General features: G+C 37.8%; 1 protein-coding gene across 1 annotated transcript in view; it reads right to left on the reverse strand.

Moving 5' to 3' along the window:
• The window catches only part of USP28 (ubiquitin specific peptidase 28), a 44,052-nt gene extending 31,770 nt beyond the window's left edge, over positions 1 to 12,282 (reverse strand). The window contains exons 1-3 of the mRNA XM_008589580.1: positions 12,210 to 12,282; positions 10,892 to 11,024; positions 558 to 663 (exon numbers count right to left, since the gene is read on the reverse strand). Coding sequence (XP_008587802.1) covers positions 558 to 663; positions 10,892 to 11,024; positions 12,210 to 12,278 — 308 coding nt within the window. The 5' untranslated portion in view covers positions 12,279 to 12,282. The remainder of the gene's footprint in view (positions 1 to 557; positions 664 to 10,891; positions 11,025 to 12,209) is intronic.
• Between the last annotated feature and the right edge of the window lie 5,854 nt (positions 12,283 to 18,136).

The following is an 18,136-nucleotide window of genomic DNA, read 5'->3' on the forward strand; positions in this document are numbered from 1 at the left end:
CTGTTTCCCTGAAAGAAAAAACTCAGCAGTGGGAGGGAATAAACATACCCAGAAACTGTTAGGCCATGATATTATTATTATTATTATTATTATTATTATTATTATTATTGGAACTGCATGCTTTTGAACAGTGCCAATCACCAAATTAGTACCAATTTAAAAAATATATCCCCCGGTTACTTCTCAGACAGTGTAGGTGAGTGATAATTTGCATTTGAAAATAACTAATAAAATCTGTAAAGTTTATAAAGCAAATATGTATTTATCAGATTCTTGAAGGAGGCTGTTTTTTTTCTCTAGCAACTGTTAACTACAAAACCTTGCAGACTTCCAGTCAAAAAGCACAGGCTGCAATAAGAGCCATTTCATATTTGGCGTTTCCAGAAGTGAATCCGATGGGAAGTAAGCTAATGTGATTCAGTTTCTCCTAAAATAAATTTAATTCGGGTGCCATCAAAGGAGCTTGCCAGAATTATTCCTGAGTTGTATTCGCAGAGCTATTGCCTTTGAACTACATACAAACATGAGGAGCAAAGATTATAAATTAAATCAAAAACCTGTTAAGCTCTCTTCCATCAGCTTGAATTTGGGGGGACTCCAGGAGACTCAAAGCAATGGCAGCCTGAAGATCATCTCTGTTATCATGAGTAAGGTCTATCACTTCTATAAGATAAATAGAAATTTTATTAGTCTATGTACAGAAAACACTGCCCTTCTGTTTGCAGTATAAGAAGAGAGGTAAAGATATTCACAACACCAGATATCCTCCCTGGTTCTCACTACAATGGCTCATCTGTGTAACAATTTTATTATCATAAGCCAAAGTCAAATGAATAACTAAGAGCTACATTGTAACCTTAGACTAGCCAACAGCACAGAAATAACAAGCTATTAAAATACAATGAATCAAATACTCTTTTCTACAGTCTCATTCCACAAAGTCAAAAGTACACCCCATACCTGTAGGCTGAACAGACTCTATGAAGCGCCCTGGCTCCCGAGCCCGTCCGAGGGCCTCAGCCATGTCCCACATCCAACCCAGTGATGACCACCAGGCCGCTGCTGGAAGTGCCCAGGGCTCCCAAGCCAGGGTGGTGGTGGTGGTGGGGGGGGTCAAAGGCCTCAGCCACACCCCTCCAATGTCAGCATCCAGCCCAGAGATGAACACCAAGATGCTACTGGAAGCACCCCACGCTCCCAAGCTGAGGTAGAAGTGTGCCAAGGTCATCAGCCACACACCCCCACCCCCGACATCCACATCCAGCCCAGTGACAACCACCAAGCTGCTGCCACCAGAAGCTCCCTGGGTTCCCCTGCTAGAATGAGAGGGGAGCCACAAGCCTCAAACACGCCCAACCCTCCCTCCTTTCTCCTCCTCCCACCACGACTCCTCCCCCACGACTGCCCCACATCATCTTAGAGTGTAAAAAAACCCCAATAATAATAAATTAATTAATCAAACAGAAAAAAATAGTCTCTATGAGTATTTATCATAGAGAAACATTGGATAATATTAAACATTCGAGGAACAGATATTTTCAATCTCACCCAACCATTCTAGCGAATAGAGGACATACTCCTCATTTTATGAGGTCAGCATAACACTTAATATATCCTAACCCAGTCAAGAATAGTAAGAGAAAGGAAAAATGACAAACTCACACATGATCACAGATGCAAAATACCTAAACAAAATATTAGCAAATAGAATCCACTAAGGTACCACAATGACTCATGTTAAGACCAGGTTGAATTCAATATAGGAATAAATATTGAGTTAACATTAGAAAACTGACCAGTAAAATTCACTATCTTAACAGCTGGAGGGAAAAAATGATCATCTAATAGATACAGAAAAAGTATTTGATAACATTCAAACTTCTATCAAAATAATAACTCCAAACCCATTAGGAAAAGAATATTCTTAGGCTGAGAGAGAGTGTCCGTGAGAAGACCAACAGCAAACTTTATACTTAATGGTGAAATGTTAAATACATTTCCTTTAGAACCAAGAATGACAAACATGTCTACTATCACTGCTTTTATTCACCATGGTTCTGGAAGTTCTGGCCAGTGTGATAAGAACCTAGAAAGTATAAAGAATGGAAAATAAGAAGAAAGGCTGTCATAATTCACAGATAATAATGACCTATGAGAGAAACCCAAAATAATCTACAGAAAATAGTTATAATTCATAATAAGTGGTTAGATAAAAGATCAATACACAAAAGTTAAATGAATTTCTACATAGAAGCAACAAAAACCATTTAATTAAAAAGAAAAAACACTGATACTACAAAACTGCAGTAATCAAGACAGTGTGCCACTGGCATAAGAACAGACATATAGATGGATAGAACAGAATTTAGAGTCCAGAAATAAATCCTCACATTTATCGTCAATAGATTTTCAACACAGGTACCAAGACAACTCAATAGGGAAAGAATATCCTTTCAACAAATGGTACTGGGACAATTGGATATCCACATGCAAAAGAATCAAGTTGAACCCATACCTAATATACACAAAAATGAACTCAAAATGGATCAAGCCCTCAAGGTAAAAGTTAAATCTATAAAACTCCTAGAAGAACACAAAGGTATAATCTTCATAATCTTGGATTAAGCAACGACATCTTAGATACGACACTCAAAGCACAAAAATAAATAAATTTGGCATCATCAAAATAAAAAATCTTTCACCCAGTGACGACCACTGAGCCACCACCAGAAATACCCTGGGCTCTGAAGCCAGGGGGGTGGGGGGGTGGGGAGTGCCAAGGGCTTCAGCCACAACCCGCTGGCATCTGTATCCAGCCCAGCAACGAGCAAGCCCCAGCTGGAAGCCCCCCGGTCTCTTCTGACAGAGTGAGAGGAGTGCCACAGGCCTCGACTACGCCCCCCTTCCTTCCTTCTCCTCCTACCCTATTTCCCTCTCTCTGCCTGACTTCCCCTGCCCCCCAACTAATCCACAACATCTTAGAATGGAAAAAATAAACAAAATTTATTACTTACAGTTTCAGAGCCTGGAAAGTCCAAAGTCTAGAGAACACTTATGGTGAAGACCTTCTTTGGTGGTGGCTTTACAGCAATGCAGGGGTCTCACATGGTAGAAAATGACAGAGCAGAGAGAGAAACAGACTCTTCATGCTCCCCTTTTAAAGCCCTCAGAACCAGATCCCTGACCACCATTACCAATTGATTCATTATGGCATGGTCCTACAATCTAATCACCTCTTCAAGGCCCCACCTTTCAATTACCATAATACCCTCTTAACACTCTCACAGTGGGGGGTCAAGTATTGGGGGGGACATTCAATCTAAGGCAGACACCACCAAGAAAGTAAAAAGACAAAGCACAGAATGGGAGAAAATTTTCATAAAACCTGTACCAGATAAGGGGTCTATCAGAGAATATATAAAGAACTTTTGCCACTGAATAAACTGACAAATTTCCCAATGTAAAAAATGGGCAAAGAATCTGAACAGACATTTCTCCATAAAAGATCTACAAATGACCAATAAACACACCAAATGATGTTCAGCATCATTAGCCATTAGGGAAGTGCAAATCAAAACCACAATGATATATTTCACACCCACTAGGATGACTATTATGAAAAACAAAAAACAAACAAAACCCCAAAACAAGCATTGGTGAGGATGTGGAGAAACTGGAACCTCTGTGCATTGCTGAGGGAAACGTAAAATGGCACTGCTGCTTTGGTAGTTTGAAGGACTGAGTCTGGCAGTTCTTCAAAAAGTTAAGCATAGAAAGCTTCATGACATTGGACTTGGCAATGATTTCTTAGACATCATTTCTATTTTTTTTTTTTTTAAAGATGACCGGTAACGGGATCTTAACCCTTGGCTTGGTGTTGTCAGCACCACGCTCAGCCAGTGAGCGAACCGGCCATCCCTACATGGGATCCGAACCCGGGGCCTTGGTGTTATCAGCACCACACTCTCCCGAGTGAGCCACGGGCCGGCCCTTAGACATCATTTCTTTTCCTTCCTTTTTTGGCACCTCTCCACAGGGTACCACTTCTTGACACCAAAAGCAAAAAATGACAAATAGGAATAAATCAGGCTTAAAAGTATTTGTGCATGAAAAGATACAATCAACAGAGTGAAAGTGCAACCTATGAATAGGGAGAAAATATTTACAAACCATATATCTGTTAAGGGCTTAATAATCGGAATATATAAAGAACTCCTTCAACTCAACAATAACAAAAAAATCAAATAACCTGATTAAGAATGGGCAAAAGTCTTGAATAGATATTTTTCCCAAAGATGATGTACAAATTGCTAAAAAGCGTATGAAAAGATGCTCAACATCTTCTGATGTTAGAGAAATGCAAATCAAAACCACAATGAGATATCTCTTCACACCCATAGAGATGGCTACTAAAACAAAAATCAAAAAAATAACAACTTGGCAAAGATGTAAAGAAACTGGAACTCTCATTCATTGCTGGTAGGATTTAAAATGGTGCAACTGCTATAGAAACAGTATGGAGGTTCCTTAAAAAATTAAAAATAGAACTGCCATATGGTCCAGCAATCCAACTTATGGATATATATCCAAAAGAATAGAAAGAAGGGTCTAGAAGAGATATTTGCACATCCATGTTCATAGCAGTACTATTCACAGTAGCAGAGAGGTGAAAGCAACCCAAATGTCCACTGATGGATACATGGATGAACAAACTCTGATATATACATACAATGGATCATTTTGCTTTAAAAAGGAAGAAAGTTATGAGACATGGATGAACTCTCAAGACATTATGCAAAGTGAAATTAGCCAGTCACAAAAGCACGAACAACATATTTCAACTTATATGATGTTCCTAGAAATTCACAGAGATACAAAGTAGAATTCTGGTTGCCAGTGGGGAGGAAAGAATGGAGGTTATTATTTAATGCATCCAGAGCTTCAGTTTTCCAAGATGAAGATGTTCTGGAAATGGATGGTGGTAATGGTTGTAAAGTAATATGAATGTATTTAATACCACTGAATGGTGAACTAAAAAATAGTTCAGATGGCAAATTGTTTTATGTGTATCTTACCAAAAAAAATCTTGTAAAATAAAAAAAAGAAGAAAGGGAATCTTGTCACATGTTACAACATGGATAAAACTTTAAGATATTAAGCTAAATGAAATAAGCCAGTCACAAAAAGACAAATACAAGGGTACTATAAAAAGTTCATGGGGCTGGCCAGTTAGCTGAGTTGGTTAGAGTGCAGCCTTATTAACACCAAGGTCACAGGTTTGGATCCAGCCTCAAAAAAAAAAGTTCATGGAAAGATTCCTATTAGCGTTTAATTCTATTTTTCCACAAACTTTCTGAAGTACACTTTTGCTTAATGATTCCAATTATATGAAGTATCTAACATAGTCAAATTCATAGAAACAGAAAGTTGAATGGTGGTTAACAGGGGCTGGGTGGAAAGCAGAAAGGGTTTAAGTGTAAGGGGTTTGTTTAATGGGTATGGAGTTTCAGATTAGCAAGATGATAAAATTCTTGAGATTTGTTTCACAACAACATGAATATACTTAACACTACTGAACTCTACATTTAAAAATGGATAAAACAGTCTATGGCCATACCACCCTGAATAAAAAAATGGATAAAATATAAAAATATCAAATATTTAAGATACACTTATATTTTGTTAATTTCTTACTATAATAGAAAAACAATTCCAATTAATATATTATCCAATAATCATTATTATGATAAATACAATATTACCATTTTGAACTCTCCAATGAAACAAAAAATCTAGGCAACAATCATTAATGGCTGCTGAAAACACTAAGTGGGAAACTCCATAATAAGGAATCGAGCTGACAATACCTGAACACACTAATAATTTTCACAACACAAAAAGTGGACAATCCGACATTATTTGCTTCTTGATATGACAAAATAGGAAATATACACACAACACTCCCTATGACACAGTCATGCCCAATAAGCATCTAAGTTCATAAGAAAGACAGGGGGCAAAAAAATCCATTTAAAGACACCACAGGAATGCAATAAACAAGTTTCAGAATGTGTGAAATCTGACAAAACAAAGAACTTGATTTCTTTAGAGAGATTTGCAAGAAAAAAAGGGGGAGAGACTTATAGAGAAAGAAAGTCTTAACAGACACTTCAAACATATTTTATGTTCTAATTTATTTGGCTCCTTGTTCTCGCAAACCAACTGCAAACATTGTTAATGAGACATTCGGGCAAATTTCTACACTGGAATCTGATGAGATTTAAAGTGTGATAATGCTACAGTAATGAAAAATAAAGTATCCTCTTTTAGAAATAGTACCCAAAGAGTTAAACATACAATTATTATATGACTCAGCAATTCTACTTCTAGGTGTATACCCCAAACTGAAAACAGATACTCAATGAAATTTAATGGAAAACATGAAATTTTGAGATAACACAAAGCTAATACTGCAGATCAGGGGGTAAGTACATATGGGGGAAAAAATCTAACTGTATGCCTATCTTATGCCATACCAAAAAAAAAAAAATCCATTTCAGATAAATAAAAGATTTAAATGGTGTGACATATATATTTGATCTACCTCCTTTTAAGAATTTTAAGAGGCATACAACTCCTAAAATCTGGTAATCTGCAGTGTTAATGTCTTTTTGTATGCTAATGAGTTGACTGAGGGCAGGCAGCCCCTAGGTAGATTCAGAATGGGAGCTGATCACGGAGAGACCAAGGTATAATTAGAGGGTTGGGACTTTGGCCCCACCCCACACCTCTGGGGAGGGGGCAGGGATTGAAGGTTAAATTGACTACCAATGGCCAAAGATTTAATCAGTCATAAGCACATAATGAAGCCTCCATAAAAGCCCAAAAGGACACAGTTTGGATGACCTTTCAGGTAGCTGAATATGTGAAAGTTCCTGGAGGGTAGCACACCCAGAGAAAGCATGGAAGCTCCGCAGCCCCTCCCACATGCCCTGCCCTGTGCATCTCTTCATCTGTATTCTTTATAATAAACCAGTAACTGTAAGTAAAATGTTTCCCTGAGTTCTGTGAGCCACTCTAGCAAGTTAATGAAACCCGAGGAGGGGGGTGTGGGAACCCCCATTTATAGTCAGTGCTTGAGACTGGCATAGGTAGTGGGAAGCAGTCTTGTGGGATTGAGCCCTTAATTTGTGGCATCTGACACCATCTCAAGGTAGATAGTATCAGAAATGAATTGAAATAGAGGACACCCAGCTAGTGTCTACTGTGGAATTGACTGACTGGTTGCTGGTAGGGAGAAATCTCACACTCTCCTTAGTGACCAGAGGCCACAGAAATTTTCCGTGTTGACTGTTAAGTGACAGGAAATAAGATAAACTGGTTTTTTCCTCAATATTCATACAAATGTGAAAAGCAAAACATTACAATTTTAGAAGAAAATATAAGAGGATATCCTTATGACCTCAGGGTATAGAAGGAATTCTATACAAAAAACACAACAATAGAAAAAGAATGACAAATGCAACTGAAATAAAATTTAGCTCTAGCTTATCACCATAGTGTAAAAACACAGGTCACCAACATACAAATCAAAAGAAATGGATTAGGGCCGGCCCGGTGGCGCACTTATCTGCGCCGCTTGGGAAGCGCGGCAGCGCTCCCGCCCGAGGGTTCGGATCCCACATACAGACCGGTTCCCGCTCACTGGCTGAGCGAGGCGCGGGAGCAGCGCCGAGGGTTGCGGTCCCGTTGCCGGTCCTGGTCCGGTACGGGGGCAACACTGAGGGTTGCTCATTGAATGAGTTTGGGAGAGTGGCCTCTGTTTCCACTTTTTGTAATAGTTTGAAGAGAATTGGTATTAAATTATTTTCAAAGGTTTGGTAGAATTTAGCAGTAAAGGGCCGAGCCCGTGGCGCACTCGGGAGAGTGCGGCGCTGGGAGCACAGCGACACTCCCGCCGCGGGTTCGGATCCTATATAGGAATGGCCGGTGCGCTCACTGGCTGAGCGTGGTGTGGGCAACACCACACCAAGGGTTGCGATGCCCTTACCGGTCACGAAAAAGACAAAAGAAAAATAATAATAATAATAAAAAAGAATTTAGCAGTAAAGTCATCTGGTCCTGGGATTTTCTTTGTTGGGAGACTGCTGATTACTGCTTCAATCTCATTACTCAGTATTGGTCTGTTCAGGTTTTCTGTGTCTTCTTAGTTCAGTCTTGGTAGTTTGTATGTGTCCAGAAATTTGTTCATTTCCTCCAGCTTTTCAAATTTGTTGACGTAATAACTTCGTATAGCATACATTATACGAAGTTATACGAAATCCGTTGCCGGACACAGAAAAAAACAAAAAAAAAAAAAAAAAAAAAGAAATGGATTAATATCAGTAAGGATACATAAGGCCAGTATCAGTAAGATATACATCAAGAATAATATCAAAAATAAAGTCAACATCAGTAAGATAATATCAAGAATCATGACACAGAAGTTCCAGATAGGAGGAAACATGATGGCCAAAAAAGAAAAGATACTCAATCTCATCACTGATTTTAAAAACTCTAATTAAAAAAAATATATCATTGCATATCAAAAGGACTGTCAACAATTTAACAATCACAACATGCTTGAGAGCAATGGTTATTCTCAAACCCTATTAATGGGAGTAAAAATAAGTAAAAAATCATCTTGGAAAACACTGTCATTACCTATAAAGTTGATGAGCACGTTTTAATACCCACCAACTATATAGCTAGGTATGCACACTAAAGAAACTTGTATACATGCACAAGAAACATGAATCCAAACAGCTCACAGCAGCCTTGCCTATAATAGCAAAAACTTCAAAACAACACAAAAGTCAATCAACAAATACACACAACTGTGGTATATTCAAACCATGGAATACTACACACTGGTGAAAATGAACTACAGTTCTATCTTTCAACATGGGTGAGTCTCAAAAAGAAAAATGTCAAATGAAAAAAAATTGCACTGTACACAAAAGACACATACAAGAATATTTGCAGCAGCTCTATTCAGAACAGCTCAAAACTCAAACAGCTCAAACATCCATTAACACTGTTTGACCCAGCTGATGGGTCCCTCCTCCTGGAGGCCTCCCTGGCTTCCAAATTATCACCTTCCTGCCTTTTCCTAGATATGCTCCACTTCCCCAGACCTCTGAACACTGGGATCATCCAGTGCTTGTTGGCTGAGCCTTTTCCTCTTTCCTGCATCCACTTTCTTGGACAGCATGTCAGTGTCACAGCTTTACATACTCTTTATAAGCTATAATTCCAAGTTTATCTGTCTCCAGCCTGGGTCTCTGTGGAGTATGCATACAGCAAATGTACTTCCCAGGGCCTGGTTTTCCAAAGCCTCACAGTTTCAAATATTGACCTTGCAAAGGACAGGAAATTTTCCCCAGGCTATATAGTGTCTGTTGTAAGATAAAAAAAAACTGTAACACAGCAAGGTTGCTGGCTCAAAGACAGACAGGCTACTGATTGATATATAAAGATACTGGGAAATTGCTTTAAGAAGGGAATGTTTGCTGAAATCATGCTTTTGTTGCAAACTGCATTATGGAAGGTCACCTTGCCTGTCTAATTGAATGTTACCAGCTTCTACTGTTAAACTTGTTAAAACTGTACTTAGAAAAAACCCCACCTATGTTCTCTTCCAGTAACTTCCTGGTCTGGAGAATAAATGCGAGAAGAGAACCCCAATTCATGGTTAATTTCCCAAATGTAAGGAATGCTTTGTTCTTGAGGGTTCCGGGAGATTAACCCCTTTTCGGGGCTTCTTGCTGCTCAGAAGAGATGGGCTTTGAGTAATCTTTGGCAGCTCCGTCACCCAGGGGAAAAGGGGTGACAAATCCGTGGGATGCAAACAACAGGTCTCTACCCTGAACTGAGCACCAGGGTCTCCAGTGCCTTTTTGCCACCTGCATCTGAATGTCTAACCTGCATTTCAAACTTAATATAACTAAAACTGATCTCTTCATCTTCCATCCTAAATATTCTCCACCTGCAATAATTCCCATCTCAGTTAAGTGCGACTCCAACCTGTCATTGGCTTAGGGAAAAAACCTGGCATCGCCTTTAACTCCTCTCTTCCTCTCATAACCCTCATCTCCTCTGTAGGCAAATCCTATTGCCTTTCCCTTAAAAATACCACACAGCCAGAATGAAAGCACTTCTCTCCTCCACTGCTGCGTCCCATGCTCCTCACTACCCCCTACCCCGCACTCTGTTCTCAACACAGTAGTCAGAATGATCTTTAGAAAATGGAAACCAGTTTACATCATTCCTTTGCTCCAAATTCTCCAATGGCTACCCATCTAACTCAGAACAAAAGCTAGCACTTAGGAGGGCTCTGCGTGATGCGCCTCACTCACTAAGCCTTGGTCCGGCCTCTCCTGGCTCCTTAAACAAGCCCAGGTGCCTTCCCACCCTAGGGCCTCACGTGACTTCCTCCGTCCCTCACCTCCCTTGCACCTTCTCAAAAGGTCCACCCTATTTGAAGTCCAGTCCAGCACTCCTTTTTTTCATTTCTTTCATTCTATCCTTTATTTTTCTCCATGGTACTTATCACACTCTAATATGCCATATCATTTATTTGTTAATTTCCCCCACTATAAAATACACTACATGAAAGCAGGGATTCAAGAGAGCTTGGCACAACAGTTGGTGGTGATTAAATGGGTGCTAAATAATGAATGAATGAAACCTTTTAAGTGTTTGGAATTGTGCCTGCTACATAGTAATGGCTCCATAATTAGCTATTATTACAATTATTTCCAAAGGGTTGATGTGATTGATACAGAACTCACATACACTCACTCCTTATTTTTTGCTAGTTCAGAGAAGAACCAGGACAAGGTATACGTACTTGCTAACACTTCTTTGTTGGCAGCACTCCCCTCTACTTCAGATGGTTCTGTAGCAGTGGTGTCTTGACTGGGCTCCTTCACTCTTGCATCAGTGAGAAGGCTGACTGCCTGGGTGATGTCACCATTACTGGCCTAAGCAGGGAAAAAGGCAACAGGAATTTCAAAAGGAAAGCATCACAGAATCTAAAATATGTGGAAAGTTAGTTTTTTGGTTACAACTGCTTACTGCCCTGGTGACATACTGAGAAAGTTTAGGCATAATTCGGGGGTAGAATGTAGAAAAAAGAGAGTAAGAAAAAAGAGACAGCATGTCTAATATGCTTGAAGCATATATCAAACATGCAGTTACAGGAAGAGAGTTGTCATGCTCTTATCTCCCACAACGTGCAAACAAAACCAAAATCTTTTTGTTTTTTTTCTTCCCTATAAAAAGATGACCGGTAAGGGGATCTCAACCCTTGGCTTGGTGTTGTCAGCACCACGCTCAGCCAGTGAGCTAACCAGCCATCCCTATATAGGATCCGAACCCGTGGCCTTGGTGTTATCAGCACTGCACTCTCCCGAGTGAGCCACGGGCCAGCCCAAAACCAAAATCTTGCTGAAGAGTTGTTCTCATGGCTTAAGATACCACTACTCTGGGCTTCACAGAATAGTTAAGGCATCAAAAAAGGGGGGTAGCAATTAACACAGAGATTCTACAGGAAGTCAGCCTCTACAATAAAAGTGCCAAGCAGTTACCACATTTTATAGTGGTGACCATACTTGTTTTCAACTTTTTTTAGAAAAAAATTCTAACATATACAACAGTTGAGTGAATAATTGAACCCCATGTACCCATCATTTCAACAATTATCAAATCATTGCCAATCCTGTTTTATCTATACTGCTGACCATCCTCTCCCAGATATCTTGAAGCAAATCCTAAGCATCAACACTTTAAAATGTATCTTTTTTTAATCTAACACACAATGCTATTATCATATCCCGAGTAACAGCTTTTTTAACATCAAATAACCAGTTCACACTTCCCTGACTCACTGTTTAGTTAGTTGGTTTGAATCAGGATCCATATAAGCTTTATACAATTCAACTGGTTGTTATGTTTCTTAAATCTCTTTTATCCTGTAGGAAACCCATATCACGAGTCTCCCCCATCCCCTTATAATTTACACGTTGAAGATATTGAGTCATTTGACCTGCAGAGCTTCTGTCCCTATACGCGCTTCCATTTTGGCATAAAAATAGCTTGAACTGACATAACTATGAAATGAACAGCTGTTTTAAAGCCTGTTGACTAATAGGGGTCTGGAAACCAACCTTTAGAGCTTCGTGAAGAAAGGAAGGGTCCTGAATGCCAGTGATTTCTCTCAGTTGATTTAACAGCATTTGACAGCTCTATATTTGAGAAACAAAAAAACCACAGACATAACGTCAGTCAGAAAGTACACTGGGCACATTTAAAGAATAAGTAAAAGTATCTTGGATAAACAGAGCCTGACACTTGCATTTTTTACTCTAAAGAACTGAAAAGCTTGAAGTAACAAAGTATTGACATGTCAGACGTATTTCGAAATGCCAACTCTATTACTCTTTAAAAAGTTTAATCGTAGGAAATACTTCTGGCATGTGTGAGAGAAAGATGAGTAAACAATAAAACTACAAATATATAAAACATCTAAATGTAATATTCTGTATTAAAATGTAAGGAAGGCTTAAAGCGCCTCATATTTTTCTTTCTGTAGGCAGTGCATAAGTAGGTCATATAAAGAGTCCAGGGAATTTGCATCAATGTGAAGATGTGCTATTTTAAGCTTTACTGCACATGCCATTTGTGTGTGTCAATTTTCACTGACAATAAGTTTCCAATCATTTAATTAACAAATGATGCCATCAACAACATATTTAAAACTTTAGGTTTGACTGCTTTAAAAAGTATAGCTGAAGCTAAGAATTTTCTGAACTATTAAATAAAATGTATAATTCCAGAGGGAATGAATTACAGAATGTTTTCTCTTCATTAATCTGAATCATGGAAAAACTTACCTTGTTAACTTCCAGCTACCACAAATCAGTTTATAACTACTTCTCAGCCTTAAAATCTTTACCCTAACATTTAATTCTGTTTCACACAAGGACAAAAGTTAACACAAAACACCTACTTATAAGTAAAGCTCAATTTAAACAACTGGCTGGCTCAACTTGAGACACAATGACCTTTTCAATGAATATTGAAAACAAAATAGTTCAAAATTAATTCAGCAAGAAAAAAATCTAATTTATACCATTCCTAAGGTTATGCTAGAATTAAGTCCTGATTCAATACTTGATACTTCACCATTAACTACCCTTTGGTTAGTAGTATGCCTCAGAGAAACAGTCTACATACATTTACTGCCAGCTGAAATACAGTATCCTATGTTCTTCAACAGTGGAGGGCCCAGTGCAACACTTAAAAGTATCATACAACTAGAAATAACTAATTGAAACACTCCCCTACGTGAAAAAGTATGAACAATTTGAAATACAGTATCCTATGTTCTTCAACAGTGGAGGGCCCAGTGCAACACTTAAGAGTATCATACAACTAGAAATAACTAATTGAAACACTCCCCTACGTGAAAAAGTATGAACAATCTTTCTGTTGTAGTCATAAGCTATAGTCATAGGCTGGAAATGGAACCCTACCCTGCTGAGACCAGCAGTCTTTGAGGCTATGAGTCTTGTTAAAGCCAGTCATCGCCTGTGAACTGGGAGAGTGATTAACAGATTAAAAGGTGTACAGATTGATCCTTGGCAAGAGCTGAAAATACTGCTGAGACCAGCAGTCTTTGAGGCTATGAGTTTTGTTAAAGCCAGTCATCGCCTGTGCACTGGGAGAGTGATTAACAGATTAAAAGGTGTACAGATTGATCCTTGGCAAGAGCTGAAAATACAAGCATGTGATTTTTAGAAAAATAAAGTATTAAATTTGTTTTCCCAAATTAATTGATTTCATTTATTTTACTGTGGAAAAGTATGTGAATCTATGTATCTCAATAACACAATTTTTAAAAACACCACAATCAATATAACCAAAAAAGGGTAGAATAATTGGGAGGGGGAATAAGTAGCATATTAATACCAAGAAGGTAACAATGAGATAATCACATCTTCATCTGGAATTACTCTGAATAGCAATTAACACAATTTACAGAAAATAATCCCAGTAAAAAATAATAGCTAATAAGGCTGGCTAGTTAGCTCAGTTGGTTAGACTGTGGTGTTATAACACCAATGTCAAGGGTTCAGATCCTTGAACCGGCCAGCCACCAAAAAAAAAAAAAAACAACCAAAAAACAAAGCGGCAACAACAAAAAAATAATAGCTAACATACACTGCTTACTTTTAGCCAGTGCTGTTCTAAACATTTCGCATGTATTAACTAAATTAACTCATTTAACCCTCATAAAAACCTTGTAAGGTAGGTATTATGTCCACCTGACAGAAAACTGATGCACAGAGAGGTTAAGTAACTTACACAAGTTTAATGGTTCTAAAGGGTAGAGCTGAGATTTGAACCTAGGCTGCCTGACTCCAGTCTCTACTCTAACCACTGTGCCAGGCTGTATGTGAGAAGACAAAGAAATACGCAATATCTGTTTAATGCAAAACAGTGCAAATGTTTCATTCTTGTATTTTGACCATGATCTTTGCATCTTAACAAGTTTCCTATTTCTTTATTTTGCCTGCCTTTATATAGTCACAAGTTTGATTACTTAGTACAATCTGTTCCAAATGAGCTATCATCAGGAAGTGGAGAGGGGAACACTATATATTTGACTGAATCTAAGGCGCCACCGGTTACAGACTAAGAAAAAACCCCTGCTGCTCCTTAAACTATGACACAATGCCTTAGTGACAGTCCTTCCCAGGACACATGAATTGGTCACACCAGCTTCTTGTAGTTCTGAATTTTCTCATTTATGTTAAGGAATATAGCAATTTCCCCACTCCTAGGTACACTGCATGGCATGTGACAGGCAATTCTTCTGCATATTTCTGAGTAACAAAACTTAACACAGCTTAATACACCCATGGTATCTTCCTTTCTATGTTGCATAAATTACCTGACTGTAGCGTTGCAAGAAAATTTGAAACTGCAATCATTCCTCCAATGATAAATATTATGCTTCACATAAAATCATATTTATATCCCACTGTTCTGTTCCTATGCCTTTCTTCATACACAGGTTTTTCGGTTTTTTATTTCAATGTCGAATCACAGTGTAATCTTTTAAAAGACATTTTAAATGGCAAGTAAACTGTGTGGTACTAACACTGCATATAACTTGACTATCATTATGATGGTAGGAACAGCTATGACCAAGTCCACAGATGCGCAGACAATGACAACTACATCACATCTGCTACTTAGATGATAGTAAATGTAAGGGACATCTTGATTTCAGAGATCTTAAATGCCAAATAAATGTGAATCGATGAAACATGATATTCAAATATTAAATAATTTACTAACTATTTACATTTGGCCTTGGATTAAAGTTAGTTACACTCTAGTATTACAACTCCCCTTTCTCCACTTATAATAGGTAGCAATGGACATCAGTACATCTAGAATAACGCATTCAGAAAAGGGAAAATAAACTCATTTCCCTTTTTTAAAAGCTATTGGGCAGAGATGACCATTATTCAAAATTATTTTGTACAGCTCCAAGAACAATGTTCTACGTGGTAATTCAAATATACACTCTTAATCTTGCCAAAGACCTAACCTGCTGAACCTCTTCTACTCAATTCCTTACCTTACAAACTCATTCTTTCATGCCCTGGAGTGCTGCTCCTATTACCTCTAGTAATATCTCCTACATTGTACACTGTTGAAGTAAAGAACACCAGCCTACAGTCAAGGGATATATTGGTTTTACCTCCTCCATAAGACTCGACCCTTAACCTGCTGAACCTCTTCTACTCAATTCCTTACCTTACAAACTCATTCTTTCATGCCCTGGAGTGCTGCTCCTATTACCTCTAGTAATATCTCCTACATTGTACACTGTTGAAGTAAAGAACACCAGCCTACAGTCAAGGGATATATTGGTTTTACCTCCTCCATAAAGTTGTTCCAAGAACTGTGGTTCATACTATTCTCTCCCCGTTCTAATCTCCCATGCTGAGTGAACAAATGAGTCTGTGAATGAATGGCACTTACAGTCTTTACCTGGTATTTCTCATTATACAGTTCTCTAATTATTTTAAATATAAAATTCTTGGCTGGCCAGTTAGCTCAGTTGGTTGGAGTGTGGTGTTAATAACACCAAGGTCAAGGGTTCAGATCCCTGGACTGACTTTCCACAAAAAAAAAAAAAAAAAAAAAGAGAGAGAGAGAGAAAGAAAAGAGTAAAATTCTTGCCTTTCTTAAAGCAAGGTTCATACAACATACTGCCTAATTTAAATTATCTAAATGATAGTGCTGATAATAATTGTAACATTTACTGAACACCTAACTTTATGTCAGGAAAGTTAGGCACCTTACATACACGTAATCCTTATAACAACCTCAAAAGGTAAGCATTGTGCAAACTAGAAAATTAAGGCTTACAAAACCTATTTATTATCGAATGTCTTGAACTAAGAAATAAATCGAAGGTAGCTATTAAGAGTCTGAACAACATATTTTACAAAGATTGCACTATGCTATTGACATGCAACACATGCAACTGCTATAACATGACTTGGTCTTACAAATATTTAGCTAAACCTAAGTTTGCAACAGTACCCACATCCCAAATCCTAATAAATACTATGTACTGTACATTAGTGTTACAGTAGCAAACGAAACTCATCAGGATCCTATTTTATTACTAACTCACAGTTTCTTCTGAACTTCACAGAAAGTGGATTTAAATATTAATGTCACTCTAACTATATTGCTATGTATAAAGTATATACCCAATAGGAGACAAGACAAAGCTTGTGTTCCTGTCACAATGAGGTCAAATAACTGGCAAGAGCCAACAGGTTTGCATTTCCTTAGCTAAACTCACATTGCTTTCACAAAACAAAAGTCACTCTCTTTTCTTGCTCAGAAGAAGTAAAGAAAGACAGGCACACAAAAATCTCTAGAAGGAAGGATCTCAAGCTTTCTGACCTCAGCTACTCACTCATTCAGTGGTTTTGGTGCAATCCAGTCCACTTCCCAGGACTGATATTTTCTTAGCAAAAATAATAACTCAACTCACAATAAGCAATAAACAGAATTATTCAGACAATAAAAACATTAAGCTATCAAGTTTTTGTAACGAACAATAATTGGCCTAATCCTACCAAATTAAAACTCTCTCTGATCAAATAAGGCAAAATTTCTAATTACTAATCTCTAAAAAGTCTAACTAAGCATTTTACTGAGGTGCTTTCTAGATTATTCCATTCCTTCAAACAGGGATGCTATTTTTTCATCTTTCTGATGCACATATTTCCTGATCTCAACTGTCTAGTCTTAGGAAGACATTTCTAAATTTAAAAACAAGTAAATAATTGATAAATGTTTCTCTATTCCAAAGAACTACCAAGGTGTGCGTAATAGAATTCCCTCCAAAGTTAAAAATCTGGTTTTTCAATGTTAAAATAAAACTGATGTACCCAAGAAAAGCAAAAAAATAAGTAGAAGTCAAAGAAAATACACAGCAGCAACTCCAGAAACTCTGTCCTGATAAGTGTCTTAATAACACATTCTGAGACAGTTGCTAACCTTTCCAACCAACGCAAAGCAAGCAATGGTCCATAAAAGCCCTGGTATTTTTTCAGTTTTTCTTCTGGCAACAATTCCATGTTGGTCCAATTTATTTATGGAGTTGAAACCTAAGGTAGTCATAAGGATATGACTCTCTAAAAATGACAAATAGAAATTGGTAAAAGGCCACAAAAAATGATTACATTGTGTAACGTTGAATACACTAATTATCCTGATTTGAGCATCATTCATTGCACACATGTACTGATATTCAACACCCTACAGATATGTACAATCAATTATGTTTCAATAAAAAAAAAAAAGAAAGAAAAGCAAATAAAATTAAAATGACAAATGGCAGCTTTTGTGGATACAACTAAATTCCCTGAAAATGGGCTACTTGATAATTTATGTGAATGATAAAAAGGCCGGTACATAATGAAAACGGCTGTTTCAATTTACCAACTTGCTTCAAGTATTTAAAGAGCATTAAAACCTTTTAAATTTTAGCCAC

The sequence above is a fragment of the Galeopterus variegatus genome, unplaced genomic scaffold (assembly GCF_000696425.1).
Source record: "Galeopterus variegatus unplaced genomic scaffold, G_variegatus-3.0.2 Scaffold5533, whole genome shotgun sequence".
NCBI classification, from domain to species: Eukaryota; Metazoa; Chordata; class Mammalia; order Dermoptera; family Cynocephalidae; genus Galeopterus; species Galeopterus variegatus.